Below are 14,112 nucleotides of genomic sequence, written 5' to 3' on the forward strand. Positions count from 1 at the left end.
CAGAGTTTGTCCCCAAAGTAACTTCAGATCAGAACTTTTGGACATTATACAAATTTTAAAGAGACATCCTTGGCACAAATTGCATTCCATGTACCTGTAGGACACGCATGGGGTACATGCAACATGAATGCAACTCTGTAGGCAGAATGCCCAGGTTGGCCCTTCTTCTCTGGCAGTTGTATTCCTTTGACCTGAGAACACAAGATCTAACCTTCAATTATCATTTATTTTAACAGGTATGTTTTCAGAGGGCAGGGTTTTGTGCTGGAGTTGTTTGTGTAGTTAGTGCCCCACATTTTGCTGACTGTCGTAGTCATTAAATACGACTCATACCACAAAATGCTATTGAAACCAAAAGGATACCTTTCAAATAATTAACCTTGGCGGAAGGTGCAGTCTATCTGTCTAGACCCATTTGGGAACCTGGAGACTGGTGAGACTATGGAAGATGCAATAGAAGAGGCAATGTCTCCACGTTGCATCCACTGCCTTGGAGAACCACAGAAGCCCTGATGGACACCACCTGGGGCCCAGATGTGTACAGATGGTGGCTGTCAGGGTGACTCACACTACAGATTTGTATTTCACAAAGCAAAGAGGATTAGATGTTTAGATAATAGTCCATGAAGCCTTTCTTTAATCAAGTGACTACATATTTAAAGGAACAACTCATAAGTATAGCAATTTTGTTGAAATGGAAGGAAAACAGAGTAAATTTCATGGTTTAATTTGATCCAGTGATCCAAGACTACAATCAAGTCAAAGTTCTCACAGACTCCAAAGGACAAATGTCCAAATGGAGAGGCACCTTTGCTGACCTTTTTAAACCAGCTACCTAGCTTATCATATGCCCTTCAGTTTCAAACCTGATGTTACTCTCAGAATGTCTTACTTGTACAAAGATTCCTTTTGTTTCCTTATTTTAACCAGTCATTGATTTTTGTTTGCTAGAAAAAGGAGAGAGAGAATGAGATCTGAAAAGTGGGCCCACTAAGAAAAGTACCTTAGAGTGGAGAGCTGGACACAAATCGAGAGTGAAGTTATTTAGTGAAATGTTAAAGTGGCCATTCATTTAAACTGGCACATCCTATTAGGAGCTATCATAAATATCACAGGCTAGAAATTTCTGTGCGCATGGAATAAGGATCATGTCCCTACTCAGATTCAATAATATCTTTATCATCACCATGTAATGTTTATTAAGGGTCTCCAAGTACACATGGCACATGGAGGGCAGTATCTTTACGACAAGCACAATAGGTTTTTGAGTGAAAAGTTTAAAGCACCAGGAAAGTTTTAAATGAGACAAATGCCACATAATGAGCCAAATGCCATCACATTTTTCATAGGGTACATCTTCTGGTGGATGAGGGCTATGAAGATCGAATCCTGATGGCACATGACATACATACGAAGCATCGGCTGATGAAATACGGAGGTCACGGCTATTCTCATATTCTCACCAACATTGTTCCTAAAATGCTGCTTAGAGGTATAACTGAGAATGCACTGGATAAGATACTAATAAAGAACCCTAAGCTATGGCTAACTTTCAAATAGGATAATTGTTCATGAATTCATACCTTGAGTATAAAACGTGCAGAGAACATTCAGTGATTTCAAACCCACTGGAACATACTAATCAGAGCTATGTAGGACTAATGGCGGATCATATCCTTTTTATGAGGATTAGAAGAGTTTTGCCTTTTCAGAGACTATTACATCTGCACTTTTAGAGTTACTGAGCTTAACTGAGCCCTATTGTCTTGCCTTAACAAAATACACATACAGGAGTACCTATTTCCAAACAGTGACTTATATTCTATATCCCCTTAGTGGAGTTTTGTTTTGTTTTGTTTTCTTAATCTATCAGCTGTACTACTTGAGAAAATTTAAAGTGTTTCTAGTTAAATTACCCCCTTCTGGAGGAATCTAATGTTTCTTGTAATATTGATGATCCTACTAATTTTCCTGCTGTTCTTTAATTAATGCTTAATGAATAATATAGCACTTTAAAATAGCTTCTGCAGCAAAGGAAGTTACATTCTGTGACTTCTTTTTGAAAGGATACTGTAATACAGTCACCAATTCACAGTGACAAAGATGTTATGGAAGGTTAATTATATGCTGTACACCTATCTCTATATACTTAAAATAAATCACTTTTATTGCCTGTGGCTTCCAAGTATCCATTTTTGCTGTAAATTGTGTTGTGTTTTGAAAAATTTGTATAAAGGGGCATGAACACATAACATAGAACTATAAAAATTAAACCATAGAAGGCAAAATATATTATATAATATAGTTTAATGAATCATTACATTTATAATAACAAAGGCCACAATTTAATTAGTTAATAATATATAATTCAAAAAAAAGAAAAATGTTTTCCTTACATATATATTCCCTTTATTTCCTTTACCTATTATTTGCTTTTGCCTTGGGCCTAAATGGAGAAAAATAATGCTTATTTCTCTGAAGAAAAGGTCAAATCTATTAGAAATGACAGTCTGATTCTAAAGCCTACACTTTAAGAAGTACCAAGCCCTGATATTTTGTGTTAATAAAGCCTTTTTTTAAAACTCTTATTTAAAGCTCTTAGTTGACATGCAGTGCTCTTTATAAATTAGTCTTTTGGTTGAATCCTCACTGTTGTTATCCAAAATAAACTTCTCCAAACCCTTGCTGCCAGTTCATCTTTGATGAATATATATTGTTGAATAGAAATAAAATCCATTGCAACTTCTTTATGAGTTATCTTACATATTAGAAAGGCCAAATAGAATTAGTCATTATTCTTGATGTATGGAGCTAAGTGGGTTTAATCATATAAATCACAACAGTTACTCAGATCAAGGCATTTTAACCAAGCAAACAGAACCTTCAGATAGGAATGCCATATATAAGCCTTTTGGAAAGTTGGAAGTTTGCTAAATAAAAGATATTTCTGTGGATCAAAGATGATCAAGCTTTCTGTGTATTAGAACAGAAGGTACCCACGAGCAATGAGCAAGGAGAACAAACTAATTCCTGTAAATGAAAAAATGCAAATGTCCTTCACCAGTAAAGCAAGCAGATTTTTAAATCTGTTTTTGAAATCTACTTGTCAAAGAGTCTTCAAGGCAACTAAGAGGGGGGCAGAGTTTTTGTTTGTAATAGTGGAAGTTGTCTGACAGGATATATCAACATGCAGTTTTAATCTTTTTCTTAAAGAGATGGCTTTGGCAGTGTATTTTCACCAGAGAGAAAGGATTTGCATTATTCTCAAAATCTACTTTATCGTCAGCTTCAATCCACCTGAGGAAAAAAAAAAACCGTACTTCAGGCGGATGTAATTCAGGAGCACTGCAAAGGAGAGCCGCTTTGTGTCTGCAGTTCTAATATTAACAGTCTGCCACAGAATGCAGTGAAAATATTGATTGGTGTGTGGTCATAAAGAGCCATAGGTTAATTTACAGACATGCAATGTATAGGGAATTTCCATCTAATAAAAGTTAATGTTTGGGATAACTCTTAAAAGAGAAGTCATTTAAATTATTTTGCTACTCCATATATTTTTTGTCATCCAAAATATATTTCAACCCAAAATAAGTCAAGTAATTTATGCAATATGCATGTCTCTGTGTGTGTGTGTGTGTGTGTGTACAGACATACAACTTTTTAATTTAAAATTTTGAGGCTATCCAGCCACTGCATCCATGATCTGAAGCCATATATATATTTCATCTAACATATATATATGCACATATATATGTAGCAGGTATTTATATAAAATATATAAACATTTTGTTGTCATATTGGTTACATGTGAAATAGTTCATTTTGAAATAACCTCAGGCCACGTTTTGTAGTAACTATTTGAAGGCCTTACTTAGGGTCCCCTTGGTGACGCATGCAGTAGCTCAAATTAAACCTCTGTGCATTGGATTATGAATAATGTTTTGTTCCAAAGAAGGCAAAAGCCTTAGTCTGATTTAACACCAAAGAATAAATTTCTCTGTCTTTCCAAGTAAATCTAAACACATTCTATTGACAAAATGGACACATAGGGGATTTTCTAAATACCATACATAATTACACATTTTCACACTTAGAGGGTAATCCTATGATACAATTTCAATCTCTATTTTTAAAGACTACCACCAGAAGAGAGAGAAAGGAAAGTTCATAAGAAAAAGAAAATGTGAAAATGATCATAGGCTTGGGAATTCCCTCAAATCCAGAAAATTCCAGGTTAAGGCTTGAAGTTGAATCATTCCCAGGTCTAGCTCTAAAGTTCACAAGAGTACAAGGCAAATAATTTCTTTGGGGACAAGCAGCATAATTTCAATTAGACCTTCCCCTGCAGGGTAAAATCACTCTCCCCCCACTCTGTGAATGGACTCCAAGTACCATAATAAGCGTGAAAACTCACAAGAACCAAAGCTGACATATGGATAAAAGCAGCAAGATCACAGGACACCAAAGTATCATATATATTGGAGAAATAATTCAGTGTCTTAGATTTTTCTATAAAAATGTGTGATCTATCCAAGACTTCATTCACATGGACACTAACGACAAGGACTATTTGCTTTGGCGGTAGTGAATGACACATCTGCTTATCTTGCTTTTAATATTTTTTACATGTTTCTGAGAATACAGATGTGAGTCAGGTAGCATTTGAATTCCCCCACATATACACAGCTGAGGTGCCCTTCAGATGGCAGCCCGCGGGATCCTTGATTCACCAACGTTGGCCATATGAATCCAGTGTCTAAACTGGGATGATATGCTTCGTTTCTGCATTATCAGTCAGCATAAATAATAAATCCAGAAAATGTGCTGTATTTGTTGTTGTTTCCTCCATGGGCTTTCCCGCCATCTAATTTGATGTAGACTTCGTCTCCTGGCTCCAAGTGAAGAACCACACTGTTGCTGGCATAGTCGTAATTCTGATCTGCATCTTGGGCAATGGCACTGGCTCGCACCTATGTGAAACAGACAAGAATTACAAGTTGAAAAAGAGAATTCTCAAGTTGTCTTTTTTGCCATTCCCGCAGCCGCATGAGCTGACCTGCCACCACAGCACAGAATTCAGCACAGGAAAGCCTAGTTGGCCTTGGAGCTTTATGAGGATATCTTTGGAACAGTTTCAGCTGTGTTACTGGAAAGGAGGGATGGAAAGCAGAAAATAGTGCTTTCCTGAGGGTTGTTCCAGCAGTCTCCTCTTCCTGTATGTTGTAAACAATGCATACCAATCTGTTGCCTTCCTAAATCAGCACTTTTTCTAATTCCTTGAATATGTCCAGTCACTTCTTAAAATGGAAATAACAGTAACTTCTTGCATTTTAATTTAAGCCAAATCGCAATATTCTGTTTGCAAGTGGAGAAGTTCAATCCAAACTTCAGTTGGTCCTCACAATTAGAGGAAAATTGAGATTCACCATAGGTAAAGACTCAGAGAAATACCACTGCCGTAACTCTACTGTATGAAAGAAAAAAAGGAAGAAAGCTTTTCAGTTTGGGGCTTTTGAAATCCAATTCAAGTAAAGCCCTTTTTACCACAAGTTTGAGCAAGTGATCTTTGGTTATATTACCCATGTATTCAGAGTTAATTTTTCTATGTGTGCCTTTTTACCACTTAACTGGGATGTGTGTACTTAAATTATTTCATTTCAAAATATCTACAAGTTATAGAAGGAACTAAACTTCCATAATTTGAGGGCTCAGTTTTTTGGATTTTTTCACGATGGATTGAATACCCTTTTACATTTAGCTGATTCTAAATGTATGGTTTTCTTTGAGGATGGAGGTTGCTTATAATCCGGGTATGTTGAGCCTATATCTCATTAGTGAGTTGACAGGCATTTGCAAACAGTCAAATTGCCTAGCATATCAAATAATATGGACATTCTGTCACATCCTCAACTCAAATTAAGCTTCATATTCATTTAGCTATATTTTGCTTCTGCCTTGGAAAAAAATTGTCAGTAGGCAGACTTGTATTTGATTTATTTCAGTAAAACATATTCTACTTTGTGGCTTGTTTCTATTCCACTCTATTGATATATCCTTGAATAACATAGCAAGTGACTTAGTGGTTTTGTAAACCTGTACTATGTAATAAATTATATTGGATTTTATCACTTGACAAAATGAGGGATATGAGACATGTCAAGAATTTCCATGTATTCCTTTCAAAATTTAAATGATAGGTTTTCAGATTTAATTTTCATGTGGTGTGTTTTCACATTAATGCTGAAATGTTAAAAAAGGAGAAGGCTCTTTGACACTGCTGAACTTGTAAAGTAATTTGAGCAGTGTTTTAAAAATTTCTTTCTGGATATCATATAGCAAAAGGAGAAAAGGGCTTAAAGGATTTAGAATTGCTTGAAACCGTGTTAACTGACACTAATAACAGTAGGAGCAATGCAGCGTGCAATAATGCTCTGAAGCACTGACCCAAGTGTGTATACCGGTTTAGAGAGGTGATCGATTTTGACCACTAACTACTAATACATTGTCATGCCGTGATACTTCCTAAAAATTAATCACAAGTTTGTAGGAGTTGAATGCCTTGACTCGTTAATTTCACCTAGTCATTAATTCCCAGGGAAAAAAACCTACGAGGAGGAGTAAAGTGCTATTATGACCTGATATTCTTTTTAATGTGTGGATTTTTAATGGATGAGAAAAAATTAAAATGCAAAATACTAGTTAGCTATATTAGTGATATATTATCAATCCATAATATGCTTCTCAGTTATTATTAATAACCAGACACATACTGTATTTAGTATATGGTTCAATGGGTATTGTGCTTTATTTAACATTGTTTTCTACACGAAGGCATTTGCAACTAGGACTTATTAAAACCACTTGATTTAGAGACAATAATCTTAAATACATATAAAATGCAGTTTTATTCTATAGGGTACAACCACAAAACCATGTAAATGTCACCATTTGTATTCACGAGGTGTAACCACAAAAACCTGCAGATGCATCAGTGTGATCTCACACACTGGACAGTTACCCACATGGTTTTCACTTCCTTTGTTGTGTGACTGCTTTTTAATGCAAGTGATTCTCTATGATTTTTAACCTATCCTGGACCACAGACTTTCCCAATGAAATAACTGCCATACTCAGGTGTACTCTGCATGACTTTTGTGTGCCTGCTCACCTGATTGGACCCTGAAGTTTAATGGGACTTGAAATTTCAAGCTCTAGTAAAGAGCTCAGTGACTTCCACTGATTCGTCCTTGAAGCCATCAAACTATTGAAGAAGGTAATGCATCCACCCTAGAGGCTATTTTCAGGTTCTTAAATGTACACTGATTTCAGCATTTTCTCTTAAGAATATGATGCTTCCCTTCCTCAGCCCGATATAAACCATTTCTACCTAAATGCACTCTAATATCTTTTCATATTGTAAGTTAACTCTTTAGATTTTGCTTGATCTTTAGTGCACATTTCCTAGCCCCTAAAAGGATAGTTAACTTGGCACTTCATTGATCTTGCTAATAAATGAATATCAACCCACAAACTATTCATTGTTTCCAATATATCTCATGTTCACTGGTGCTATAACTCATAAATTCTTAGAGCAAAAATTGGTCTTTAATTATTTTTTAGTTCTCATCTTCAGCCAGTTTTGGTTTTTATTTTATTGTATTATAGTGACTGTATTCAAATGGCAATATATTTCATTAAAGTTTTCTGCTAAAGTATCCAAATGTTTAAAATAATTTCTTCTGTATGTGAAGCTATTTGCATCCAACTTTTACCTTTAATATGCATTGCCATGTGCTCTCAAAAAATGGTTAAGATTAAATTTAGGTTGATGGCTTCATGGGGAATTTGAGAACTGTGATCCTTTTAGTGGCATGTTTGTGAGAACATAATAGGTTATATATATAGCTTTAGCATTATCTTATTAGTGAGGGTTGATCATTAGACACAATATTTATGGTAACATTTGCTAATTTAAGTAATTGTTACTGATGTTCTCATAATTTCATTTTCATTGTATTTCTGTGGAATCATAAACAAAAGGTTAAGTGGTACATCAGGTTAATTTACTGGCCTTTGATGTTTCCATCTGTGATCCTGCATTGAGCACAAAGCATAAATAAAATGGTTCTCATATGATTGAGGCCCAGAGGCTTTCCTCTATCCTAGAATGAGGTGCATTCTTAGCTTAATTTTTGTGCCTCTCAAATTCACTTAATCCACAGAACATTACACTGACATGGATCTCTGAGTTTCTGTTTTATGAAAACAAATTGGGTCAGTTCAGAGGGGGAAATTGCTATTCTAAGAAGTGATCAGACAAGAGCATAATTGAAAATTAAGGGTAAACTATTTAATATTAATTTTTAAAAGTATGATACAAGCTTTCTCATTTGCAACTGCCTGAGGAACAGACTTTGCAAAGTAATTTTTTCTAAACTTCTTGAACAGTAATATTATAATAACTGTTTTCCAAAATGGTCCATGATAAACTTGAAAATACATTGTTTGCTACTATATTTTTCTAAATTACTTGTTGCACACACCTTTTTCAGAAGTAGCAGCTTAGTAATACCAATGCAAAACATTATACATGATTAAGTCAGCTGTTTTGCCTTATTTTTTTCCCTGATCCTCACAGACTGTGCATACTAGGGTGACACAAAGGAACATTCTACACTCCAAACAAAATACATATAGAACGTATATATATGGAATGGTTTTTTTGGAATCATTGCAATATACCTGGGCTCAGCAGTCTAGCTATCAGCATACAAACTAATTTGAATGTATTGATCCCTGGTTTTCCATGCAATTTCAACTTCTAGATATTTTAAAAAGCAAGCATTTTTACACATTGGTTGATAAAACTTGAATCTTATTTCATTTACCTATAAAAACAATCTCTTAAGCCTGACTGTATATTCCAGACCTAACCTTTGCGTCAGAAGAGAGCCTATTTGTAAATAAATGGGTGCCTCCTTGCTGCCTGCTGAGGGGCTGTTCAAAAACCATTTTGTAAGGGTGACACAATGGCTCTATTTTGGTACAATGACTCATGCCCTTTTTAGCCGTTTACCTATATCCCACTTCCCTATGAGTAATTTTTATTTATCTTAATATTATTTTCACACATATTAACTATAATAAACAACCCTGTCAGTGCCTCCTGGTGGCCATTTTCCCTTGTTTTGTTTTATCCTTCCTGAGGGTCTGTCCCTTACACTATTTACTTAGAAATTCCTTTACAAGTGGGTGGTAGGAAGGGGAGGTACGGGATTTTTTGTCCTTTCTCTTATGCATTTTGGATATTTGTCTTTGACGTTTGAAATAATTTTGACACTGAACTAGGTCTTTGGAAGAAATTGCGCTTTAATGCTGCTTAACAGAAACCTGGGTTATAGCTAAAAAGGTCTGAATTCAAGGGGCAAGTGACCTGAAGCCCAATAGCTTTTGTTAAATCAAAGTTAGCTGAGGCAAGATAGGAGCTATTTCCTGTGCGGCCCGAAAAGCAAGTTAAAATCCAAGAACTGAACCCAGACTGCAGGCTGGAGGGTGCAAGGCCTCCCCTGGAACGGCTGCCGATCAAGCCCGTGCAGAAGGTCCGATTACACTTTTAGGGAGTTATAAGTATTATTTCCCTCTTCTGACTAAGAGATCTGACACATTTTGGTTTTGCAGTGACGGCCAATTTCTCAAGCAAACAGTGAAGTGGGCCCAGCACAAAACTGCCTATCGGTGGCCCCTGTGGCAGCAGAGCCAGCTCGGGGGAGCAAGTTCTCCGGCTGAGGCCCATCCGAGGCCATTTCCCAGTCAGGGCCAATGCCGCAGCCCGTGAGACGCGGCTGGGTTGGAAGACCCTCGCCCTGGTGCTGGATGCGCTGGGCCGCCGCCCTCCTTGCCACCTGCCTGGACGTCCCACTCCAGTCACCAGGAATCTGGGCTCCGTGTTTGGCCGTGTATTTTACAGACAAAATGCAGAAGTCTCAACTATTCCTTTTGTTAGCACTTACTACCTCTCCCCGGTCTCCTCGGGCTGGAAACTAAACCGGAGTTTGCATCTGTATTTCACTCCAAGTGAGTGCCTTGGTCTGGGACAAGGCAGAGTGGCCTTGAGACCGCCGGTGCCTGGGTCCTAGGCTGGTCCTGGACGTTGTCCCCCTTGGACTCGCTCTTTCGGGTCCTCTTTTCTCCCTTGGGCCCTTGTATGTCTCCCCGGGGTTGTCACCCTGGCACGCCCTTTCCGGGGTCCCCCAGCCCTCCCGTTCCCCGCAAAGCCTCAGAGCGACCCTATTCCCCGGGGTCCCACAGCGGGCGTCGCTTCCCGCTCCGGGGCTCCTGGGCGCACACGAGGCCCCGGAAGCGCGCCCCGGCTTCTCACTCCAAGCGGGTCGCGCTCACAACGAGCGCAGGTCCTGGGCTCTTTGGCATACGACTCCAGCCTCTCCGGGTGGCACAGCGTGGCCCCTGGCGTGGCTCGGAGCTGGGCCGCCGCGCCCTTCCTCCGCGGGCGCCCACCCCTCTGTCTGGGGTCTCCTCGCTCTCGCCCGCACCTTCCCGCGCTCCCTCCCTGTCCTCCCCGCACTCACCTGGTTGTTTTTGCAGAGATCAGCCCACATGCTGGTGCCGTCCCCTCCGCGCATCAGGACATGGTACGTGAAGAAGTAGATGCCTGGAATAGAACAGGTGAACTTGCCGGTGGTGGGATCGTAGTGGTTACCGAGGTTGGTGACCACGTCGTCGAACTTGAGCACCTCGTAGCCTTCGTGCTGCCGCTTGAGGCCCGCGTAGAAGGCGATCTTGGGGACAGTGCTGTAAGTGGCGGCGCTGATGGCCCCGGCCGCGTTCAGGCCGGGCGCCCCGGGCGGGCCCGGCAGGCCTTGGCGGCCGGGCTCGCCCTTCTCGCCCGGGGGCCCCACAGGGCCCGGCGGCCCCGGCTCACCTGGGGGCCCACGCGGCCCCGCCTTTCCCGGCCTGCCGGCCTCGCCTTTGGGGCCCTGGATGAAGGTGGGCAGGGACTGCATGAGGCCGCGGTCGGGCGTGGCAGCCGTGCTGGGCGCCTTGGTGCCCCCGTAGGGGTCGCAGACCATGCGGCAGGTGCCCAGCATCTCGTAGTGCGCCGACGTGCCGGCCGAGCTCACCAGCACCGGGATGAGGATGACCAGCAGGAGTACCATCACCACCCCCAGCGCCCCGGCGGCGATTAGGCGCCTCCTGCTGCCCACCAGCCGGCTCAGCGCGGGGCGATCCTCTTGTCTGCTTTTGGACAAAATTTTGAAGGTTGGGCGGGGACCTCCTCAGAGCCGAAAACAACCCCCTGCGAACCCCAAGTCCCCGGGGCGGGCGCCGGCTGCTCCGCCTGCTCCTGCTCCGCTCCCCCCTGCGGCTGCGGCTGGGGAGGGAGCTCGGCCGCCAAGTGACTTGAGCCGAAGTCCCAGCTGGGGGTGGGGACTGGGGGCGGGGTGCGCGGGGCGCCCTCTCGCCTCCTGCGAGCCCCTGCGCACCTGTAGCTGCGGCCGGCGCCGCGCCGCCACCCGAGGTCAGAGCCAGCGGCCGCCTGTCGTGCTCGCCGGGCGCTCACACTTTTATGCCACCGCAGCCTGCGATCGACTTTTCCGTTTTTGCCGACTGCGCCAGTTCGCACCAACTTTCCGTCTGAAGTTGCCTTTTGCTGCCTCCTTCTCTCTTCTTTCGTTCGCTCGCTTCGCCCTTCCCCTGCCTTTCCCCCCTCCTTTGCAACCACCACAATTCAAACGGGCGCGCGCAGAGCCTGCGCCGGCCGCCCCCTGGGTGCGGAGCAGCAGCGGCTGGGCCCGGCTGCGGGCTGGAGCGGAGGAGCTGGCGAGCGGCGGGCGCCGCGCGGCCGGAGCGGAGCGCGAGAGAGACTGCACGCAGGATCCGCCTGGGCACCACCTGCCAGGAGAAGAGGAGGCTGACAAACGCGCGCCGGAGCAATTTATAGGCACCCAAGGCACAGAGGAAGGGGAGCCGCTTTGGCATCTCATTGCAGCATCTGCTCTGCTCATCCCACTCAGAGAGAGTTTGGCATTACTCTGACAGTGTGGGATTTTTCCCCCCCGCCGGCCTCTCTTTTTTTTCCATCTCCGCACATGGATGATCAGTGAGATCCTGAATACTCCCTTGCTCAACCCAAGCGATGACAGCGCTCTCACTGGGCATACCTGGCGGGAGGGAGACAGATGTGCCGGAACTCAAGGGTCACACCGCAGCCCCCGATTTCCCCACTGCCAGCTGCCCCAGTTGAAGGGGGAGGTGAAGGTTGAAAGGAGGGTGGCTTGGTTGACAGTATTTCTCCACTGGTTCACCCACTATCAGGGCTTCAGGTGTTTTTCAAAATGCCACTTTAAACATAACAACGACCCTTTTGAATTTTCCAGATGGTAGGTGTAATTATTTTTTTTAACCTTATGGTTTTTCTCACCAGCCTTTTAAAATGAAAATAAGATGTTACCCAGAGAACAGTAAGGTGTGTTGAAAAGCCAAAGGACATTTCTCAGGGAATTTAAATGGACATGCTAACTGGAAAAGGGGGCGGAGGGTCCTTTTTACAAATGCTGCAAATGGTAAGTGTATACATATGTACTCTACATACAAGCTTACAATTTTAGCTACCTTCCAGAAGATACTACTACTGGACCTGAAGTTGCATTTACTTATGCTATATCACATGTCAAAATGCCTTCAAAAGTCTTAAGGTAAAGCAAGCAGCCTTTACAAAGTCCCAGCTAAGATCTTTTCCTAAGATATGGAAAGAGTCCTATAAGCTCCATAGCACACGGCCTGCATGTATGTTCAGAGATGGGGAAAACGGGAAAAATATGAGAAGGAAGAGCCCCATCTGCAGTGGAACTTGGAGGAGAAACAACAGCCTGGATTTATAATATTAATAGAAAGCCCCCAGAGTAGATATTAGGCAAGTTACCCCACCAACAAATACATAAGACACACAAGAACAGCTTTAAAAAAACAAGTAGAATTGATTTGTAAATCATACTTTCGCATTCAGGAGCAATGGATGTCAGTCAAATGTGGGTGACATTTGCTTGTCAATATGGGGATGATGCCTGGGAAGACGATGACTTATTACATCAGGGTGAGAATCTGAAATGAGAGGCAGAAAACAAATAAGACTCCAGCAAGGCAACAGTAACATCCTAGGTACCCCTCAGCAGCCTATGATCCTGTCGGGAGCTCCACAGGATGGATATCTTGTTTTCTGTCCTTCTGCCCTCCCCCCACCCCACCCCACTAGTTTAGTTCTTTCTTTCCTTCTTCTCTGTTTCAAGACAAAATAAGGTCAAATGAGCAGGCCAAAGGAAACAAAGATTCATTGATTCTTTTACGAGAATTGTCAGCAGCTCCTCCAGGTCTTCCCTGGGAAAATCAACTCCAGGGCATTGGGCTGTGGGGCTCAGCCCGTCCATTGTCTCCACATTCTCTCTTCCTCTAGCTGCCCAGGGAACCACTGCTCCTGCTACTGGAAACTAGTCTTTCCTACTTCTCAACCTTAAATTTTTATTGTGGGGTAGTGGTCCTACTAATGTGCATCTATGTCTAGGGTATAATTGCATATCTATTTCAGAATATATTTTGTTCACATGAGCTATTTTATTTTCATATATTTAAGCATCAAACACATAGTATGTTCTTTCCTGGCCACATCTATTTTCCTAACACACCTTCTGGTTTGCAAAACTCTCCTTTCCTTTGGGGGACAAAATGGCAAAGTGTGGTGAAGTTAAGGTATTAATGAAATAAGCTATTTTTGATGCACCAAATTATCAAAATTCATAAGACCCTTTTTATTGCTAAAGAGAGGCTAGTAGTGGATAAAAGGAGACCTTTTAAAAGGTAGAGATGCATAAATAATTTCTCACCACACACCTCATGACACATGGAGTGTTGCATTGACAAATGCTTATTTTCAAGATGACTCCATCTAAGACAGCATGAACTAGCAGAGTCAGAGTGGATCCTAGAAAGGTGGACTGGCCTGCTCACTTTGCAGATGATGAGTCTGAGACACACAGATATGAGTAGACACAGGGTCACCCAGTGTCCTTGCTGGTACACTTTGCTCTACACTGCCATATC

General features: G+C 42.0%; 2 protein-coding genes across 5 annotated transcripts in view; one reads left to right on the forward strand and one right to left on the reverse strand.

Moving 5' to 3' along the window:
• PTER (phosphotriesterase related) overlaps nt 1-3,613 on the forward strand; it is an 85,762-nt gene extending 82,149 nt beyond the window's left edge. For 3 of the 4 annotated variants that reach the window (XM_036908026.2, XM_036908025.2, XM_036908024.2), the window contains 2 exons: nt 1,350-1,492; nt 3,214-3,613. In XM_036908026.2, the coding sequence (XP_036763921.1) occupies nt 1,350-1,492; nt 3,214-3,335 (265 nt within the window). In that variant the 3' untranslated portion in view covers nt 3,336-3,613. Of the gene's footprint in view, nt 1-1,349; nt 2,174-3,213 lie in introns of those variants that run through there. The other variant, XM_036908027.2, reaches the window with a different exon arrangement.
• A 141-nt stretch (nt 3,614-3,754) lies between these two features.
• On the reverse strand, nt 3,755-11,917 carry C1QL3 (complement C1q like 3). The gene is made up of 2 exons (XM_036908028.2): nt 10,587-11,917; nt 3,755-4,970 (listed from the first exon to the last, which is right to left on the reverse strand). The coding sequence occupies exons 1-2, from the start codon at nt 11,172-11,174 to the stop codon at nt 4,791-4,793; spliced, it is 768 nt and encodes a 255-aa protein (XP_036763923.1). The 5' UTR covers nt 11,175-11,917; the 3' UTR covers nt 3,755-4,790.
• Nucleotides 11,918-14,112: the final 2,195 nt, after the last annotated feature.

The sequence above is a fragment of the Manis pentadactyla genome, chromosome 3 (assembly GCF_030020395.1).
Source record: "Manis pentadactyla isolate mManPen7 chromosome 3, mManPen7.hap1, whole genome shotgun sequence".
Lineage (NCBI taxonomy): Eukaryota > Metazoa > Chordata > Mammalia > Pholidota > Manidae > Manis > Manis pentadactyla.

Coding starts and splice junctions, on each gene's coding strand:
- C1QL3 (XM_036908028.2), bottom strand. CDS start 11,174: ATGGTACTCCTGCTGGTCATCCTCATCCCGGTGCTGGTGAGCTCGGCC. Junction 4,971..10,586: donor ATCTCTGCAAAAACAACCAG/GTGAGTGCGGGG, acceptor TGTTTCACATAG/GTGCGAGCCAGTGCCATTGC.